Below are 21,150 nucleotides of genomic sequence, written 5' to 3'. Positions count from 1 at the left end.
AGTAAGTAGAACATTTATTGAAATAAGAACATAACCAAAGGCAGGACTAGAGACATTAATTAAAATTCAATCAGTATAATTAAAGCTTTAAAGATGTTGGGGTAAGTGATGGGTTGCGGCTGCAGAATGTGGGGCTCTTTACACCTGCGAGATCCAAGGCAAATATATCTGCAACAAGTGTCTGCAGCTGTAGGAACTTTGGCTCAGAGTCATTGAGCTACAGACACTGCGAGGCATCAGGGAGGGGAAGGTTACCTGCACAATTTGTTCCAGGAGGCAGTCACATCCCTTAGGATAAGGTTGTCTGATTTGGTCCACGGTCATGGACAGGAGGGTGTGACTGAGAGTGAGGCAGGTTTAGGGATCGGGAAGGTAGAAGTGGAGGAGTCTCAGCCCATGCAATTGTCCAACAGGTTCAAGGCTCTTGCAGCCTGAATGGATGAAAGTGGGAGCTGTAGAGTGGAATGAGTGAACTGACCATGGCACCGTGGTACAGGAAGCCATTCAAGCAGGGGCAGGGGGAGTTAATAGGAATGTAGTGTAGTAGGGGATAGTATAGTCAGGGGGAGAGAGTGTTCTCTGCAGCCGACAGCGTCAGTCCAGAGTTGTCTTGCCTACCTGGTGCCAGGGTTCGGGACATCTGATCTGGGCTGGAGAACAATTTGCAGTGGAAGGGGGAGGATCCAGTTGTCGTGATCCATGCCGGTACCAATATCATAAATAGGACTGGGAAAGAGGTACTGTTTAGAGAGTATGAGCAGCTAGGGGTCATGTGTGACTCCAGACCCACAGCAGTGTGACTAACTCTTAAAAATGCCCTATGAACAAAGGCAATTGGGGATGGGCAATAAATGCTGGCCTAGCCAGCGATGCCCACATCCCATGAACGAAAAAATAAGTTTAAAAACTTAGTGTGCCAGCAGATAAGGCTAGAGGTTGCGAAAATAATACAAGGACAGAATTAAAGGTGGTCTTGTCTGCAACAAGATTGATAAACTGACAGTACAAATGGAAGTAAACAGGTATGTACCCACACCACATGGTCTGCAGCAGTTCAAGAAGGCAGCTCACCACCACCTTCTCAAGGACAAATAGGGATGGGCAATAAATGCTGGCCCAGTCAGCAAAGCTCATCCCCTGAATGAATAAAAAAAAATCTAATTGCCATTATGGAGATGTTGCTACAGGGTGATCAAGGCTGGGAACCGAATATTCAAGGGTTTTTGACATTTAGTAAGGATAGGTAAAAAGGAAAAGGAGGTGGGGTACTGCTGTTAATAAAGGATGAAATCTGTACATTAGAGAGAGAGAATCTTAGATCAGAAGAACAAGATGCAGAATCTGCTTGGGTGGAGCTAAGAAACAGCAAGGGGCAACAAACATTGACAGTTATTTCTAGGCCACCAAACAATAGTGGTAATGTAGGGCATGGTATAAATCAGCAAATTAGAGGTGAATGTAACAAGAGTAATACAGTAATTATGGGTGATTTCAATCTACATATAGGCTGGGTAAACCTAATTAGCACTAATGCTATAGAGGACAAATTCCTGGGATGTGTAGAGATGGTTTTCCAGAGCAGTATGTTGAGGAGCCAACTAGGGAACAGGTTATTTTAGATCATTCCATGCAATGAGAAAGGACTAATTAATAATCTTGTTGTAAAAGTGTCTTTAGGGAAGAGTGACCATAATATGATGGAATTTTACATTAAGTTTGAAAGTTTTGTAGTTCAATCCAAAACTAAGATCTTAAATCTAAACAAAGGAAACCATGAAGGTTTGAGGGGCATGTTGGACGTGGTGGATTGGGAAACTACATTAAAAGATAAGAGGTAGGTAGGCAATGGCTAGGATTTTTAAAAATTAATACATGGCTTGCAACAAATTTACATTCCTTTTAGGCACAAAAACACAGCAGGAAATGATCCAACCATGGCTAACAAGAGAAGTTAAAGATTGTATTAGATCAAAGAAACACTTGGTCCTGATGATCTACATCCCAAGAGTGTTGAAAGAGGAGACTGTAGACATAGTGATGGCATTGGTGATCATCTTCCAAAAATTTGTAGATTCTGGAATGGTTCCTGCAGATTGAAGATAGCAAATCTAATTCCACTATTTAAGAAACAGGGAGAGAAAATGGAGAACTACAGACCTGTTAACCTGACATCAGTATTAAGGAAAATGCTAAAATCTGTTATGAAGGATGTGATAACTGGACACTTGGAAAATAATGGTAGGATTGGACAGAGTCAACATGGAATAATGAAAGGGAAATCATGTTTAACAGACCTGTTGGGAGCTTTTTTTTTGAGGAGGTAACCAGCAGAATTGATAAGGGGGAACCAGTGGATGTGGTGTATTTGGATTTTCAGAAGGCTTTTGATAAGGTCCCACACAGGTTGTAAACAAAATTAGAGCACATGGGATTGGGGGTAATATTGATTGAGAATTGGTTAATGGACAGAAAACAGGGTAGGAATAAAACAGGTCATTCTCAAGTTGGCAAGCTGTGACTAGTGGGGTATCACTAGGCCCCAGATATTCACAATTTCTCTCAACGATTTGGGTGTGGGGACCAAAACATAAACATCTAAGTTTGCTGATGTCACAAAACTAGGTGGGAATGAGTTATGAGGAAGATACATAGAGGATTCAAGGGAATTTAGGCAAGCTCTGAGAGTAAACAAGAACATGGCAGATGGAATATAATGTGGAAAAACGTGAAGGTATATACTTTGGTAAGAAAACAGAAGTGCAGAGTATTTCTTAAACGGAGAGAGATTGGGAAATGTTGACGTCCAAAAGGATCTGGACGTCCTTGTTCATAAGTCACGGAAAGCTAACAGGCAGGTGCAGAAAGCAATTAGTAAAGCAAATGGTACATTGGTCTTTATTGCAAGAGGGTTTGAGCATAGGAGTAAGGGAGTCTTGCTGTAATTATATAGAGCTGTGGTGAGACCCCACTTGGGAGTATTGTGTACAGTTTTGGTCCCCCTACCCAAGGGAGGATATATTTGCCATAGGTGAAGTGCCACAGAGGTTCACCAGTCTAATTCCTGGGATGGCAGGATTGTCCTACAGCGAAAGATTTGGCCTATATTCTCTAGAGTTTAGAAGAATGAGAGGTGATCTCATTGAAGCATACAAAATTCTTACAGGGTTTGACAGGGTAGTTGCAAAAAGGATGTTTCCCCTGGCTTGGGGGGGTGCTAGAACCAGGGGACAGTCTCAGTAAGAGGTAGGCCATTTAGGACTGAGATGAGGAGGAATTTCTTCATTTAGAGGGCGGTGAATCTTTGGAATTCTGTATCCCAGAGGGCAGTGGAGGCTCAGTTATTGAGTATATTCAAGACTGAGATTGACAGTTTTCTAGATATTAATGATGTCAAGGGATATGGGGATAGTGCTGGGAAAATGGCATTGAGATAGGTCAGCCATGATCTAGCTGAATGGCAGAGCAGGGTCAAGGAGCTGAATGGCCTACTCCTGCTCCTAGTGTAGAGAAGATCTCATTGTGAACAACAAATACAGCAGACTAAATTGAAAAAGTACAAGTAAACTGTTGTTTCACCCTGGAAGGAATATTTGGGGCCTTGGACTGTGAGGAGGGAGGAGGTAAAGGGGTAGGTGTTACACCTCCTGCAATTCCATGGGAAGGTGCTTTGGGAGTGGGATGAAGTGTTGGGGTTATAGAGGAGCAGACCAGGGTGTCACAGAGGGAACTGTCCCTTTGGATTGCTGACAGAGGAGGGGAGGCGAAGATGTGTTTGGTGGTGTCATCGTGCTCAAGTTGGCAGAGGATAATCCTTTGAATACAGAGGCTGGTGGGGTGGAAAATGAGGACAAGGGGAACTCTACCGTGGTTCTGGAAGGGAGAGGAAGAGAAATGCAGCAATGGGTCAGTCATGGTTGAAACGGTGTAGGTATCATAAGAATCACAAATGTAGGTGGGAAGAAACTGGACAAGGGGAGGTAAAGAAAATGTCAAGATAGGAAGAAATAAGTTCAGTGGGGCAGAAACAATGGGTCTACCAGGACAGTCCTGTTAGGATTTTTGGAAGGAGGTAGAAGCAGGCTACTCAGGGTTGGGAGACTGAGGTTGGAGGCTGTGGAGGGAAGATCTCCAGAGGAGATGAGGTCAGTGATAGTCCTAGAAACAATGGCTTGATGTTCGGTGGTCTGGGGAGGTAAGAAGTGTCCAAGAGTTGGCACTAAGCCTCAACGACCATGACCCCGCCACTGAATATCAAACTCCTGTTATAAGGCTTTTTTTAAAAAAAATCGAGCAGGGCACAAATGGGTTCAGAAACCAATTTGTTCTGCATATGAGGGGTTGTAGCCTCTTCCCAGAATGAAATGAGCAGTAATACTGAGACAAGGGGGCAATTCACATTGTTCAATAATTGCCAAAATTCTTCGAGAGCACATTTCATCAAGAAAGGCCTGCGCATCAAATACCCTTCCTGCCTGGTTCAATAATCTCTGTATCCTTAAAGAACCTGCTTTTCTAAGACAACAATACCAGATGAGACATCCAAAAGTAGCACTCTCAACTACAGCCGTACAGAAGAGTTTTATGATTGTAGCATCCACTCAAAGGTTTTAATATTCCGATAGTATAATCGTGCAGGTCCCTTGACTATCTCCTGTACACTGTTCCCTCCAATTTAACTTACCATCTACTTTGACACCTAGATACTTGTAGTTACTAACTATTTCAATGTCCACATTTTTTTTTATTCATTCATGGGATGTGGGCACCACTGGCTGGGCCAGCATTTATTGCCCATCCCTAATTGCCCTTGAGAAGGTGGTGGTGAGCTGCCTTCTTGAACCGCTGCAGTCCATGTGATGTAGGTACACCCACAGTGCTGTTAGGGAGTTCCAGGATTTTGACCCAGCGACAGTGAAGGAATAGCGATATATTTCCAAGTCAGGATAGTGAGTGGCTTGGAGGGAACTTCCAGATGGTGGTTATGAATCTTCACAGGAACAATATTAACTGGCTGTTTCCTAAAGTCTACAACTTTAGGAACTCTTTTGTCTCATTTTCATTCCGTTTAAGAGAATTGTTTTTGCAGTTCTACAAACTTCTTCATCGAGTTCCTGTGGTTTCCTTGGTTGTTCCTGATGAGACCCACACATACTGTATCATCAGCATACTTCGGAATCACAGAATCAGAGTGCAGAAGAGGCCCTTCGGCCCATCAAGTCTGCACCGACATGTGAGGAACACCTGACCTACCTACCTAATCACATTTACCAGCACTTGGCCCACAGCCTCGAATTTTATGACGTGCCAAGTGCTCATCCAGGTACTTTTTAAAGGATGTGAGGCAACCCGCCTCCACCACCCTCCCAGGCAGCGCATTCCAGACCGTCACCAACTTCTGGGTAAAAAGGTTTTTCCTCTCATTCCCCCCTAAACTTCCTGCCCCTCACCTTGAACTTATGCCCCCTTGTGACTGACCCTTCAACTAAGGGGAACAGCTGCTCCCTATCCACCCTGTCCATGCCCCTCATAATCTGGTACACCTTGATCAGGTCACCCCTTAGTCTTCTCTGCTCCAACGAAAACAACCCAAGTCTATCCAACCTCTCTTCATAACTTAAATGTTTCATTCCAGGCAACATCCTGGTGAATCTCCTCTGTACCCCCTCCAGTGCAATCACATCCTTCCTATAATGTGGCAACCAGAACTGCACACAGTACTCCAGCTGTGGCCTCACCAAGGTTCTATACAACTCCAACATGATCTCCCTACTTTTGTAATCTATGCCTCGATTGATAAAGGCAAGTGTCCCATATGCCTTTTTCACCACCCCACTAACATGCCCCTCTGCCTTCAGAGATCTCTGGACACACATGCCAAGGTCCCTTTGTTCCTCAGAACTTCCTAGTGTCATGCCATTCATTGAATACTTCCTTGTCAAATTACTCCTTCCAAAGTGTATCACCTCACACTTTTCAGGGTTAAATTCCATCTGCCACTTATCTGCCCATTTGACCATCCCGCTTATATCTTCCTGTAGCCCAAGACACTCAACCTCACTGTTAACCACCCGGCCAATCTTTGTGTCATCCGCAAATTTACTAATCCCACCCCCTACATAGTCATTTATGTTGTTTATATAAATGACAAATAATAGGGGACCGAGCACAGATCCCTGTGGTAAGCCACTGGACACTGGCTTCCAGTCACTAAAGCATCCTTCTGTCGTCACCCTCTGCCTCCTACAACTAAGCGAATTTTGAATCAGGATCTTTATGTCATCGTACTCCGATTGACGATCATTCATATAGAGGATGAAATATAAAGGTGACAGTACACAGCCCTGAGGTGGTCCAGTATCCATTAATATGGGCTCCAAGTAAATCCTGGAAATGTCACAGCTGATCTGAATCTTAACTCCATTTACCCACCTTTGTTCCATAACTTTTAATGCCCCTGGCTACCAAAAATCAATCTGTTTTGAAACTCAGTTGACCACACCCCCGCAACCTCAACAGCTTTCTAGGAGAGTGTTCCAGATTTCCACTCTGTGTGAAGAAGTGCTTCCTGACATCACCCTGAACAACCTAGCTCTCGTTTTAAGGTTGCTCTGGACTCCCCCCACCAGAGGGAATAGTTTCTCTTGATCAGCCCGAGCAAATCTTTTAATCATCTTAAACACCTCAATTAAATCATTCCTTATCCCTCTATCCTCAAGGAAATATCAGACTAGCATATACGTCAAGAAAATAAATTACTCAGCCAAGTAAGGAGTGGCTATGAAATTTCAGCTTCTTGGCAGATCATCAAATAAAATGTATGAATTTACAGCAAAATCTTAACATTTAACTTCAATATATAATTAGCCAATAGAGCTAAAATCTATTCTAACATCGTAACTTGCTGCTACATCAAGTTGCATGGGCGGTGGAAATACCTTTAACACTAAAGCTTGAAACACTGAAAAATGACAGCCTACATGCCCAAGTACAAGAGCAGTACATGACAAATATTGCACGTGTGGCTTAAATAATCTATCAGGTGGGCCTATTCACAACTTGCAATTTCAGTTAATTAACTTTCAAAAATGGACAAATTATTTGCATCCTTCAAATACCTTGAACTGAGTGCAAAATAACGTCAATACAAACACTCATCATATGAAATTCTTTCCCCACTAGTCTAGCCAAGGCCACATGTCAGTGTGTTCTGCTGCATTCAAAGCTCTTGGTTGGCAGTAGTGTTGCTACTTCTGGAATTCACAGTAATGAATCCAGCAAATCAAAATGAATGAATTTAACCTCCTCCTGCCCCACGTTCAGGAAATGCTGGTGAACAGCATTTAACAACAGATTTTTTAAAAATTACATCACACCAAGGCCCTCAAATCCAATCCAGGCAACAGAACCACCTTGTCATCATTACAAGGTGCTAAAGCATTATAAAATGAGCATGTATATGCTGGGGATAGTTCACTAACACACCGAGTTCCTTTCCTGGAGTGTGTTCCTATCATCAAGCGGATTTCAGCCATTTACAAAAAAATCTTGGCTGTCATACAGACGCTTCCCATCAAACTTAATTTCCTGTTTATTACAGCCTTTATCAGGAATCCATTTAATGTCATGACAGTAGAGGCTCTATACCGGATCCAACATTTCTTAACTGCGGGTAGGAGCTGGTTAAATTCCAAACTGCTTTTCATTACTGCAACTTCCAACCCACATGACACTAATATCAAACTGTGAGCAGAACATCTGTATAACATTAACACAGCTGCAACTTTGAAACTTTTTCAAGCTGTTACTTACTCCCTTCAGGGTTTGGTGCCGAAAGGATGATGCTATGTTTCTTCTTCACCTCTTCCACATCTTCAGAAATACGGTCAATGTATCCCCGGATTTCTTCAACCTGTAGCGTAAATCCTTTCTGTAGTTACAAGTTGTATTTGTATAGCCAGTTCACCAATTTAACACAGAATTGGCATAAAATACCAAACAAATTGGATCACAAAACGACATAAATGCACGCAGTAACATATAAACACAATGCATCTGGTGCTTTCAGAAGTCCCTGTTGATGGAGAGCCATTTATTTTCATTGATGGCCCTTCTCCAGAAGTGACTTTTGAATTGGCCAAGCTTTCATGTCAATATTTACATGATTGGATATTAGCTCTTCCTGTACAGCCCAGCGCATGTAACATTGCTGGGCTTCTCAGACAGCAAGCGCAGACCGACAGCCCATGGAATGATTCACAAGGCAAACCAACAAGAGGGAGCTCTTCCTCAGTAAGGCAGGGAAATGGAGAACTGGTGGGTGTCAGATATTTTTACAAATAGGTAGAGTAGCAGCACTGGTAGTCCTCATGCTCTTCAAAGTGGGGAAAGGGACAAAGAACAATGACGAAGGGGGAGAAAAGGGTACATACTGCCAAGTGCTTTTGCCAGTACGAGTAGTAACCATAACGGAACCAAATAATACCTACAGTTAAATCAAAACTCCCCCCACCCATCCATTCAGTTCCAACTTCCTACCTGATGGAAGAACTCATCCATAAAGTGCTCCTTTTCCACAGTGATAGTCACTTCATCGTCATAATTTTCTTTGTACTATAAACGGACAACCAAATAAAACAGCAATTAGCAAATAAAATGAACTTATTTCTTTATGGTCTAAAACCTGTTATTTCCACTCCACATTGCAGTGTTATTGCTGTGTCCCACACTGTTATTTCCACTCCACATTGCACTGTTATTGCTGTGTCCCTCACTGTTATTTCCACTCCACATTGCACTGTTATTGCTGTGTCCCTCACTGTTATTTCCACTCCACATTGCACTGTTATTGCTGTGTCCCTCACTGTTATTTCCACTCCACATTGCACTGTTATTGCTGTGTCCCTCACTGGCTTTGACCCATCCCCTGGAAGTCATGCCATCTCCAAACTCCTCACTTGCTGTCCGTTTCTCCAGCATAATCTTTCCCTGTAAAATCACATCTCCCTTAGTGTTCATTTGATTCCCCTGGTGTATTTGTTTGATGTAGTGCTTATTCTGAGGCACAATACTTTATTTGCAGAACTCATTTCGGCAAATCAAAATTTCAAGCTACAATTCCACTCATTTTGAGTAGTCACTTTGAGGAATGGCAGGAGTGTAAGAGCAGCCACTGGGGTTTTATTTATCTCAGGTGTGGGCATTGCTAGTAAGGTCAGCACTGATCACCCATCCCTAATGGCCATTGAGATGGTGGTGGTGAACCGCTTTCTTGAATACAACAGAGTGGTTTTCCTCTGCCATTCTAGGCAGCAGTTGAGAGTCAACCACATTGCTGTAAGTCTGGGGGCACATATTATATATAGTCCAGACCGGGTAAGAACGGCAGATTTCCTTCCCTAAGTGAACCAATATTTTTTTTTTGCAACAATAGTTTAATAGTCGCCATTACTGAAACTAGAATTTTATTCCCGGTTTTATTTAACTGGATTTAAATTCCTCAGCTGCTTTGGTGAGATTTGAACTCTCAGATCACTAGTCCAGGCCTCTAGATTACTAGTTCAGTAACATAACCACTGTACTACCAAAACTCCTATCTCTCAGCTTATTGACATTACCAGTGCACCATAGAAACCACTCAAACCAACAGCCTTGTTATGTCCATTGTTATGATCCCAGCTGAGGTTATCCCTGGACAAGCCTGATCCCAGGTGGAGTCCAGCTTCTTAGATCCTAAATTTTATCTGTTGGTTTAGATACGTGGAGAGTGACCACTGCAGAGTGTCACCAGAGTCAGCTAATGAACTTTTAACAAAAGAATAAAACATGAAATAAGAGATGAGCTATATTACAATACTTCTTCACCCACAACTATGCCTTTACAGATATATACAGATGTGTAAGGATAACAAGTTATAAAAGCTATCTTATACTCTAATATCCACAGTAAGTACACAGTCCATTTAATCTATGGCACCCTGCGGTCTGGAACCAAGTGACAGATGCCACCTCAACCAGATGCTATGGATCTCTCAACTACCCCCAGACACTTGTTACACCGTGAGCCAACTGGTCTCACTGCACTCAGTTTTTCACACGAGGGTTTCCAATCTCCACTTTCCAAGGCCTCACCTTGGAATCTTCTCCCAAACCGACGCTTTCTCTCAGACGCCTTCCTCAAGGGTTCACCCTCCAGGGTTTTGAACTCTCCTTTCGATGTTCTCTTCCGAGTCACCACATTCATTCAAGCTGTCTTCCACGCACACTCACAAATGCTCAGCCATCAACAGTACCAATGCTTCACATGCCCATAGCATAGAGTTACAGACCTTCAGTTGTCTCTTTGGACTTTCTTGCCTCTTGCAATCTGTTCTCGCTTTAAATCCACTTTCTGCAGCTTTTGTCTCTTTAAATCTGAAGCTTGGAGCCTTTCACTCTGCCCTTCACTCTTAATTTCACTTAATAGGACCTTTTCCAGGTTACTGTCCTTCCTTTGACTAGGTGGTCTGCTTGGGACTTTTCCCTGTTCCACTCCCCTGGATTTTTGGGGTATTTCTTTAGCTTGGGGCTGGCTATCTGTTCCTTCTAGGTGGCTTCTGATTGGCAGTCTTCAAAACTGAACTCAAAACTGCTTTTCTCATTCTGAGAGTCTGTGGCGGGACCTCCCTCTCTGGGTGCCTGTTGCTAGGCAACAGCACTGTTTTTCTTCTACTCTTGTTTGCTTAACTTAGCTTGCAGTTGTAAAACTCGCATTAGAGCTGCACCTTTTAAAGCAAAACTAAAACTCAATTTGACGTTTCTTAACACAGATACAGAATTACAAATCAAACTTAAACTTTAAAGCTAAAACTCTTTCCTAACACCCACAAATACCAATATAACTTACTGTCTCTATTTCCTAACACCATCACTTCTGATGTATCATTCTTAATTCATCTGAAATTACTGCCACACCCTGGTGTTACATAACACTTCCTCTAGCCTCAGTCCAGGTTTAGACAGACTACATCTGTAATGTGTTCATGAGTTTATCCAAAAAGTGACACAGCTTCAGGGTTCTGCACACTCTTACTCTTTACCCAAATTTTACTGCAAATTGGTCTGTGTAAAGATTTTGCATTATCATTGTGACATTTGTGCCACACAAGTGCCAAGCAATGACCATATCCAACGAGAGAATATCTAACCATCTCCCCTTGACATTCAATGGTATTACCATCGCTGAATCCTCCACTACCAAAATCCTGTGGGCTGGAAACTGAACTGGACCAGCCATATAAATACTGTGGCTACAAGATGTCAGAGGCTAGGAATTCTGTGGCAGCTCACCTCCTAACTCCCAAAGCCTGTCTACAAGGCACAAGTCAAGAGCGCGATGGAATACTCCCCACTTGCCTGGATGAGTGCAGCACCTATAACACTCAAGAAGCTCGACACCATCCAGGACAAAGCAGGCTGCTTGATTGACACTCCATCCACCACCTTAAACATTTACTCCCTTCACCACTAGTGCACTGTGACAGCAGTGTGCACTATCTATAAGATGCACTGCACAAACTCACCAAGGCTCTTTCGACAGCACCTCGCAAATCCACAACCTCTACCACCTAGAAGGACAGCAGACGCATGGGAACACCACCACCTGCAAGTTACGCTCCAAGCCACTCACCATCCTAACTTGCAACTATAATCAATGGTCCTTCACTGTCGCTGGGTCAAAATCCTGGAACTCCCTCCCTAATAGCATTGTGGGTGTACCTACACCACATGTACTGCAGCGGTTCAAGAAGGTAGCTCATTACCACTTTCTCAAGGGCAACTAGGGATGGGCAATAAATGCTGGCCTAGCCAGTGGCGCCCACATCCCGTGAAAGAATAAAAATGTTTCACTAAGTTTTAGTGGTGCAAATAGACTCAATTTTAGAATCAGCAAACCAGATTTTAAGTCTTTCAGGATCTGGATCATTTTGCTCTTGTCCTGTTTCGTTCAAACGCTGCTCTTAGTTTCCATTTGGCCTCCTGCTGTGCCGAAGGCATCATAATGATCAGTACATAAAGGCATGAAAAGAGAGCAAGCAGTCTTGTTCCTGTGCTGTAAATGTTCCACAATTGTACAACAGGATGTACTACCTCCCAAATGGATCAACTTGGCTGCGATGCACAAATATGGACAGTTGGAAAGGCCGTGCAGGGAACAGCGCATAATGAAAACTTTAACAAAACTCGCAAAAAGTTGCCAGGGTGTTCTGCTCAGTTTAACGAGTTTGTACAGGGCTGGTGAAGGGTAGAGAGTTAGGCATTTAAACACAAAGTTGAGAATTTTAAGTTCAAGGTGTCGGGGGTAGGATAAGAGCTGAGCTTTGGATGAGCCAAGTTGATGGAGGTTGGAGGATGGGAGGCTGACCAGGAGAGAGTCAGAATGCTTAAGTCTGGAGGTAACAAAAGCATGGATCAGGTCTCAACAGCAGATAGGCTAAGGCAGTGGTGGAGGCAAGAGGTGAATCCTCAACCTGGGGCATAACTGGACGCCAGGAAAGTTATTGTGGAAAATCAAGTCAGAGACTGACCAGACCTAGCAAGTTTCCCACTAACTGGGATATTTTAAAATCACTCGCAGCGATTTTCCAAACTGCCACTGACTGGAGAAGGGTTGTTCGCCATGACGCAGAGCCAGTCAAAAAAGTGATTTGATAGGGATGTTCAACATAATGAAGGGTTTTGATAGTGTAAATAAGGAGAAAATGTTGCCAGTAGCAGGAGGGTCACTCACCAAAAAGGAGAGATTTAAAGTGATTAGCAAAAACAAAAAAAGGCAGTACGAGGAAACACTTTTCATTCAGCAAGATATTGCAATCTGGAACGCGCTGAGAGAAAGAGCAGTGGTAGCAGATTCAATAGTAACTTTGAGAAGGGGAATTGGATGAATACTTGAAGGGGAAAAATTTCCAGGGCACTGGGACTGATTGGATAAACCTTTCAAAGAGCCAGCACGGGCTCAATGGGCTGAATTATTCTATGATTTTATCTAATTCCAATCAGCCCCTGAATGTGGTCAGCTCCTTTTGATTTATCTTTCATATTTCTCAATTTGATGCTTCTCCACTTCACTTCCCTACCCTAATTTGGATAAAGTGAGTTTTCACACCTTCCAACCAATTTTCCTTTGCACTTAAAACATTTCCTTCACTCTCATCACAACTCGTTAATCCTTCCCCTTTTCCTTAATATTTGTGGGTGCCGTCATGTGTTCCTTTTTATCCAAGAGATTGTTGACCATTTATATCTGGAAAACATACATTTCTAGAAATATTTTTTGCAAGGTTTGGTGGTTTTTCCTTTCTCTCTGCCCTCAATTCCCATGGTGTGTTGATAACTACCAGTTTATATATTCTTACACATGCCTTTTTTTAAACCCTTTGTGCCTTGTATTTTAGTGATAACAGATAAAATAAAAAGCATTTTTAAAAGCTTTTTATTCATTTACAGGATGTGGCTATGCCAGCATTAATTTCCCATCCCTAATTGCCCTTGAGAAGGTGGTGGTGAGCTGCCTTCTCGAACCGCTGCAGTCCATGTGGTGTAGGTACACCCACAGTGCTGTTAGGGAGGGAGTTCCAGGATTTTGACCCAGTGACACTGAAGGAACGGTGATATATTTCCAAGTCAGGATGGTGAGAGACTTGGAAGGAAACTTCCAGGTGGTGGTGTTCCCATGCGTCTGCAGCCCTTGTTCTTCTAGGTGGTAGCGATTGTGGGTTTGGAAGGTGCTGTCTAAGGAGCCTTAGTGAGTTCCTGCAGTGCATCTTGTAGATGGTACACACTGTTGCTACTGTGCGTCGGGTGGTGGAGAGTGTGAATGTTTGTGGAAAGGATGCCATTCAAGTGGGCTGCTTTGTCCTGGATGGTGTCAAGCTTCTTGAGTGTTGTTGGAGCTGCACTCATCCAGGCAAGTGCATTGTAGATGGTGGACAGGCTTTGGGGAGTCAGGAGGTGAGTTACTCGTCACAGGATTCCTAGCCTCTGACCTGCTCTTGTAGCCACAGTATTTATTTGGCTAGTCCAGTTCAGTTTCTGGTCCATGGTAACCCACAGGATGTTGATAATGGGAGATTCAGTGATGGTAATGCCATTGAACATCAAGGGGCGATGGTTGGATTCTCTCGTTAGGAGATGGTCATTGCCTGGCATTTGTGTAGCACAAATGTTAATTGCCACTTGTCAACCCAACCCTGGATATTATCCAGGTCTTCCTGCATTTGGACATGGACTGCTTCAGTATCTGAGGAGTTGTGAATGGTGATCATCAATGAACATCCCCCCCTTCTGGCCTTATGATAGAGGGAAGGTCATTAAGTAAAGCAGCTAAAGATGTTTGGGCCTCGGACACTGCCCTGAGGAACTTCTGCAGTGATGTCCTGGAGCTGAGATGACTGACCTCCAACAACCACAACCATTTTACTTTGTGTTAGGTATGATTCCAACCAGCAGAGTTTTCCCTGATTCCCATTGACTCCAGTTCTGCTAGGGCTCCTTGCTAACTTCAGGGGGCTTGTGCCAAAATTGGGAGAGTTGTCTCTCAGGCTAGTCAAGCAACAGCCTGACTCGTGCTCAATGAACCATGCCTTACAGCTAATGTCCCAGACACCACCATCACCGTCCACCAGCAGAGGTGGTATACAGAATTATCCTGGGAGTCCTCAACATCAATTCCGGACCCCATGGAGTTTCAGGGCATCAGGTCAAACATGGGCAAGGGAACCTCCTGATTATCACATACCGCCCTCCCTCAGCTGATGAGTCAGTACTCCTCCATGTTGAACACCACTTGGAGGAAGCATTGACAGTGGCAAGGGCACAATGTGCTCTGGGTGGGGGACTTCAATGTCCATCACTAAGAGTGGCTCAGTGGCACCACTACTGACCGAGCTGGCTGAGTCCGAAAGGACATAGCTGCTAGACTGGGTCTGCGGCAGGTAGTGAGGGGACCAAGAGGGAAAAACATACTTGACCTCATCCTTACCAACCTGCCTGCCGCAAATGCATCTGTCCATGACAGTATCAGTAGGAGTGACCACCGCACAGTCGTTGTGGAGACAAAGTCCTGCCTTCACATTGAGGATACCCTCCATCGTGTTGTGTGGCACGACTTGTCGTTTCCGGTGCCTAAGCTGATGGTCCATCTGGTTTCATTCCTTTTTATTGACTTTGTAGCAGTTTAATACAACTGAGTGACTTGCTAGGCCATTTCAGAGGACATTTAAAAGTCAACATTACTGCGGATGTGGTGTCACATGTAAGCCAGACCAGGTAAGGACGGCAGGTTTCCTTCTCCTTAGTGAGGGCTAAGGACATTAGTAATGGGTTTTTACGACAATCGACAATGGTTTCATTAGGCTTTTAATTCCAGATTTTTATTGAATTCAAATCCCACCACCTGGGATTTGGATCCAGATCCCCAGAGCACTACCCTGGGTCTCTGGATCACCAGCCCAGTAACAATACCACCAGCCACCTCCCCCATATTTAACCAGGTTTCTATGGGTTGCAATTTCACCACACCCTTCCTCTCCTTCACGATTTTCTCCGTTTTGATATGAAGAATAGGGATTTGAAAAATCACCAGGTTTATACACCAGCAATGAAGAGTAACTGTAGATGATAAGAGTGAGTTATAGAGTTCAGAGGACCTGGGAAAGACTCAACTGGACTAGATTTAACATAAATTCAGGCTGAAAGGGAGGCTCGGTAAACGTGAAGAATACAAAAAGCTGACAGCCTGAGGGGTAAATTACAGGGACACACAATAATCCCATGGAATCATCAGCATGTTCAATTGCAGGAAAATTAGTAGTTCAGCGAAACTTAATTTTACGTCTGTGACTTTGATTCCCAGAAAAGTGAGGCTTCATCCCTTCTTGCTCTGGTTACAGTACAAGTGTATTCCTCAGTTTCAACATACTGATTCCTGCAATATTGTCAGTGGAAAAATAAAATGAAAAGAATCTCTTGCTGTCAGTAAAAACCAATTCAGGCAGGGTACAATACAGATAAACAGTTTTAGTGGTTTGAATGTGATGCAGCTGTGCTGTTTCCTCAACACTTTGAAGCCCACCTGATCTTATCACCAACTTTCTCCACCCAAGTGTTTTTTCTTGATGTTCTTTCAAGCCACTTTGCACTTGCAGTGAAGAATCAACTGCGGGACAGATTAAGCCCAGCGCCAATGTGCACAACGCGTAGACCCATTCATCAAAATTCAAGAACAAAGCTGTATCCAAGTTCAAACAGCTCACCCTTTACAATGGTGCATATTTCAGGAAGGCTGCCAATTTCTATATTTTGACTAGATCAGTCCAAAAAAAGTCAAGGTGCATTGAAGAGTTGTAGCCTTTTTTAGGATTTGCTACAGAGTGTTTAGATAATAGGCAAGCACAAAATGGTGCCACGAATATTTTACAGCCTTGCTTACTCCCAAGAATACTAAACGTTCTGCACTATCCATAATAGTAGGAAAAGGGTACAGAGCAGCATATGCCAGCACACAGCAACGGGACACATTGTGGTGAGTTCCCAGTTCCAGCTGATTCACAAAGTTGGGGGGTAGGGAGGTGGGGGTGGAGTTAAGGACGAACATGAGGAGCATTGGAACAGTGTCAAACGAAATCCAATTCAATATTTGACATTGAGCCACATAAGGAGATCTTAGGACAGGTGAGCAAAGCTTGGACAAAGGGGTAGGTTTTAAGAAGTGTCTTAAAAGGAGAGAGGGGTGGAGAGGTTTAGGGAGGGAATTCCTGAGCCTAGGGTTTAGACAGCTGGAGGCACAGTCCCCAAGCTGGAGGGGTTAAAATCAGAAATATGCAAAAAGCCAGAGCTGGAGGAACGCAGCAGATATGAAAAGGTGGAGTGTGTAACCGAGTAGGACAGATCAGAAGCTGCTCGACTGAGTTCCCAATCTGTCACTCTCAGTTAATCTTGCTCGAGGCTTGTATGAAGCATACACCTGGCCTGTGATCATCAGCTGTGCTGAAGGAAGAAATGAAAAGCAAAGCGATCCTGTGATCCCTGAAGGAAGGTGTTCACACAGACAGGGTTAATTTGGGTTCAGTGAGTAACACTCTCCTGAGTCAGAAGATTGCAGGTCCAAGTACCACTCCAGCGACTTAACCACATAATCCTAGGCTGACACACACAGTGCAGTACTGAGGGAGTGCTGCACTGTCAGAGGTGCCAACTTTCAGATGAGACGTTAAACTGAGGCCCTGAATTCCCCCTCAGGTGGAGGGAAAAGATCCATCTCACTATTTTGAAGGGCAGCAGGAGGAGCTCCTCTGGTCAATGTTAATCACTTAACCATCATTAAAACAGATTAGCCGGTCATTATCTCATTGCTGTCCCTGGGAGCTTGCTGTGTGCAAATTGGCTGCGTTTCCTACATTATAGCAGTGACTGCATTTCAAAAATACTTCATTGGCTGTCAAGCATTGAGATATTCTGAAGGTGCTGCATAAGTGCAAGTTCTTCTAGTCTAACTAAATAAATTATCTATTCATAAACTGACATACACTCTATTCAGATTTCTAGCTGTTGTGATTGTGCAATCTCATTAACTCACCCTGATAGCGGCAGCTTAGAGTGAGAGACTTCACAAAGGTATTTTCAGCAAAAATAAACTTCACACCAACCATCTGCATCAACACGTTTCAATTCTCATTAAAAGAATCCCAAGTATACACTGCAGCTGACAAAAATGCTTCTAATAATAAAGCAACTTTATTCATCCAAAGTTCTGCTGCTCAGTCCTAATTCGCACCAAATCCCATTCACCCATCACCCGGTGCTCACTGACCTATACTGGCTCTCGGTCAGGCAACGCCTCAATTTTAAACTTCTGTACTTTGTGTTTAAAAACCTCCTTGGCCCCTCCCTATCTCTGTGACTCCTTCAGCTCTTCAACCCTGCGAGCACTCTGCATTCCTTCTCATTCTGGACTCCTGCTCCAGTATTGGTGATCGTGCCTTTAGCTTTCTGGGCCCAACCTCTGGAATTCCCTCCCTCAACCTCTCCTGCCTCTTTCCCCTTTAAGATGTGCCTTAAAACTCCCCCCACTTTGACCAAGCTATTCGTTACAGTGTCAACTTTTGTATGCTAACCTTCCTGTGAAGCACCTTAAGATAATTTACTATGCTAAAGCTGCCATATAAATGCAAGTTGTTGTAGAACAATTCACCTCCAGTCTCCTAACATTTCCACAACTCCTAAAGTACTGTAGACCCAAGAAAATGGCAGCTCTGCTGTATTAAAATATGAAATCATACAAGTTATGAAAAACCTAAGCAACAGTGAGATCATATCCAGGGTCACAGGTAGCCGTTGTTTCTAGGTCAATTCAGTCTCGAATTTCAGCTGTCAATAGTACTCCACTGATACTGCACAGTAGCTACAGGTGCTGCACGATGTTTAAAAATGTGCAATACAAATCTAACATGACTGAGAGGCAGGACAGCTCAAAACAGATTGAAATGTCACACCTTTAAAACCACAGGGCAGCTGAGGCAATGCCTTAAAAGCTACACCAGTGTCTGCTGTGGCTCAATAGGCAGCACTGTCAACTCCAACTCACTCCAAGCCCCATTCCAGGGATTTGATAATCCAGATTGACGCTCCCAGGTCAGAGCTGAGGGAGTGCTGCATTGTTGGAGGAAGCATCTTTCAGATGAGACATTAAACCGAGGGCCCCTTATGCTCTCCCCAGGTGGACAAGATCCCACACCACTATTTTGAAGAGCAGGGGCATTCTCCCCAGTGCCCTGCTCAATATTTATCCCTCAAATATTGTCACCGCGCCATATCATCTGGTCACTGCTGCTTGTGGGAGCTTGCTGTGTGCAAATTGGCAGCCTTGAGACATCCTGAGGTCATGAGAGGTGTTACAGAATGGAAGTCTTTTATCTTGGCCTAATCTTCCATTATGCGAAACTCTGTCAGTCTGATTGTGATGTGCTTCCCTATAGTCGACAAGGGGATTTCAGATGACACACTCAGATTACCCAAAGTGCCCAGTACTGCAGTAGATACACATTGCTGCATTGTTTTTAATGGCATTTGGAAGCAGATCCAATCTGCAATAATATCCTGTTTTAAGGCAAACCTTTCAATCTAAGTGCAGAATTTAAAGAGCTGAATTTTTACGCTTCAAGAGAACATGGATTTTTGAAATGGTAAATTCAATGTTTAAGTCCAGCTTTTTGTTCTTTCCAAAAACTAGCCCTATGATTGCGCTATCTGAAAGTACAATACACCTCATGAAATTCCTCTACCACAATGGAGAGACAGCTATAGCTCTCAAAGTCGTCTTTTCTAATGACATTCAGGAGGATGGGGTTTGGGGGGATGGGAGTTTCCAGGGGTCTGAGGATTTAGGTTCTGGGTTGAGGTTTCCTGGGATTTGAGAGTTTGGGGTGAAGTTTCCAGGTTTGGGGGACGGAGGGTTGGGGTGAGGTTTCTGGGGGCTTTGAGAGTTAGAGAGATTGAGGGTTGGTCTGAAGTTTCCTGAGGGTTTTGGGTTTGAGTTGGGTTGAAGTTTCCTTGGGGGGGCTTTGGGTTCTGCTGACGTTCCCCGAGGGGTTCCGGGTGACGTTCCCCGAGGGGTTCCGGGTGACGTTCCCCGAGGGGTTTGGGTTGGGGCTACCCGAGGAGTTCGGGTTGGGGTTACCTGAGGGTTTTGCCGGGTTTGGGGTTCGGGTTTGGGGCTACCCGGGTTGGGGGTTACCCGGGTTGGGGTTTGGGGTTACCCGGGTTTGGGGTTACCCGGGGTTGGGGTTTGGGGTTACCCGGGTTTGGGGTTGGGGTTACCCGGGTTGGGGGTCGGGGTTTCGGGTTACTCGGGGTCGGGGTTTCGGGTTACCCGGGGTCGGGGTTTGGGGTTACCCGGGTTTGGGGTCGGGGTTTGGGGTTACCCGGGTTGGGGGTCGGGGGTTTGGGGTTACCCGGGTTGGGGGTCGGGGGTTTGGGGTTACCCGGGTTGGGGGTCGGGGGTTCGGGTTACCCGGGGTCGGGGGTTCGGGTTACCCGGGGTCGGGGGTTCGGGTTACCCGGGGTCGGGGGTTCGGGTTACCCGGGGTCGGGGGTTCGGGTTACCCGGGGTCGGGGGTTCGGGTTACCCGGGGTCGGGGGTTCGGGTTACCCGGGGTCGGGGGTTCGGGTTACCCGGGGTCGGGGGTTCGGGTTACCCGGGGTCGGGGGTTCGGGTTACCCGGGGTCGGGGGTTCGGGTTACCCGGGGTCGGGGGTTCGGGTTACCCGGGGTCGGGGGTTCGGGTTACCCGGGGTTGGGGGTTCGGGTTACCCGGGGTTGGGGGTTCGGGTTACCCGGGGTCGGGGGTTCGGGTTACCCGGGGTCGGGGGTTCGGGTACACCCTGCGCCCCCCCTGATTCTATCCCGGAATTTCCTGCAGGAACCGCTGCAGTTTTGCCGGATCCAAGTCCCTGTTGAGGAGCTGGAGCCGCCTCCGCCCCGCGGGGGAACTAACGGTCCCGGACCGAGTGGAGCCGGGAGCTGAGGAAAGGCCCATCCCGGGGCCGAAGGGCCTGCGGCCGGTCACCGACCCCACATCCCCCTCCCCCTCCCACCCCCCCCGGACCCTGGTTACCGGACCCCCCCCCGGGTAACCCGCCCGGGCGGACCGACCCTCACCCCCCCGGGTCTCCCCTCACTCACCGCCCGCAGGTCCCCCAGCCGGTCCTTCATGGTGACAAACCCCGGGGGGTCGAGCCCTGGGCTCAGTGGCTGGGCCGCCGCCGCCGCTCCCTCCGCCCGGGATCCGCTTGATGGAAACTCGGGACCGGAGAGTGACGGCACCAGGGGGGGGGGGCGGGTCTCCGACACGGCCGGCACCCGCACATGCGCACAACCGAGCGGGCTCAGGCTGGCTAAGCGACAGGCCCCGCCTCCTGCCACTCCAGCTCTGGCCCCGCCCTTCAAGCTCCAGCCCCGCGGCCTGGCCCCGCCCCGCTCAGAACCCCCCTCACAGGTCCGACTCCGCCCCTCCAGCTAACAGCCCCGCTGTCTGGCCCCGCCCCGCCCCTCCCAGAGCCCCCCCTCCCCCGCCACCCCAGCTCCGACTCCGCCCCTCCAGCTAACAGCCCCGCGGTC

At 45.7% G+C, this 21,150-nt stretch overlaps 1 protein-coding gene across 2 annotated transcripts in view; it reads right to left on the bottom strand.

Annotated features, from left to right (window-relative positions):
- The window catches only part of LOC144687935 (syntaxin-2-like), a 60,496-nt gene extending 39,649 nt beyond the window's left edge, over positions 1-20,847 (bottom strand). For both annotated transcript variants that reach the window (XM_078554568.1, XM_078554570.1), the window contains exons 1-3: positions 20,716-20,847; positions 8,536-8,610; positions 7,810-7,909 (exon numbers count right to left, since the gene is read on the bottom strand). In XM_078554568.1, the coding sequence (XP_078410694.1) occupies positions 7,810-7,909; positions 8,536-8,610; positions 20,716-20,745 (205 nt within the window). In that variant the 5' untranslated portion in view covers positions 20,746-20,847. The remainder of the gene's footprint in view (positions 1-7,809; positions 7,910-8,535; positions 8,611-20,715) is intronic.
- Positions 20,848-21,150: the final 303 nt, after the last annotated feature.

This window comes from Cetorhinus maximus, chromosome 12 (assembly GCF_964194155.1).
Source record: "Cetorhinus maximus chromosome 12, sCetMax3.hap1.1, whole genome shotgun sequence".
Lineage (NCBI taxonomy): Eukaryota > Metazoa > Chordata > Chondrichthyes > Lamniformes > Cetorhinidae > Cetorhinus > Cetorhinus maximus.
The sequence above is the reverse complement of the archived record's forward strand: the minus strand, read 5'-3'. Positions and strand labels throughout refer to the sequence as shown.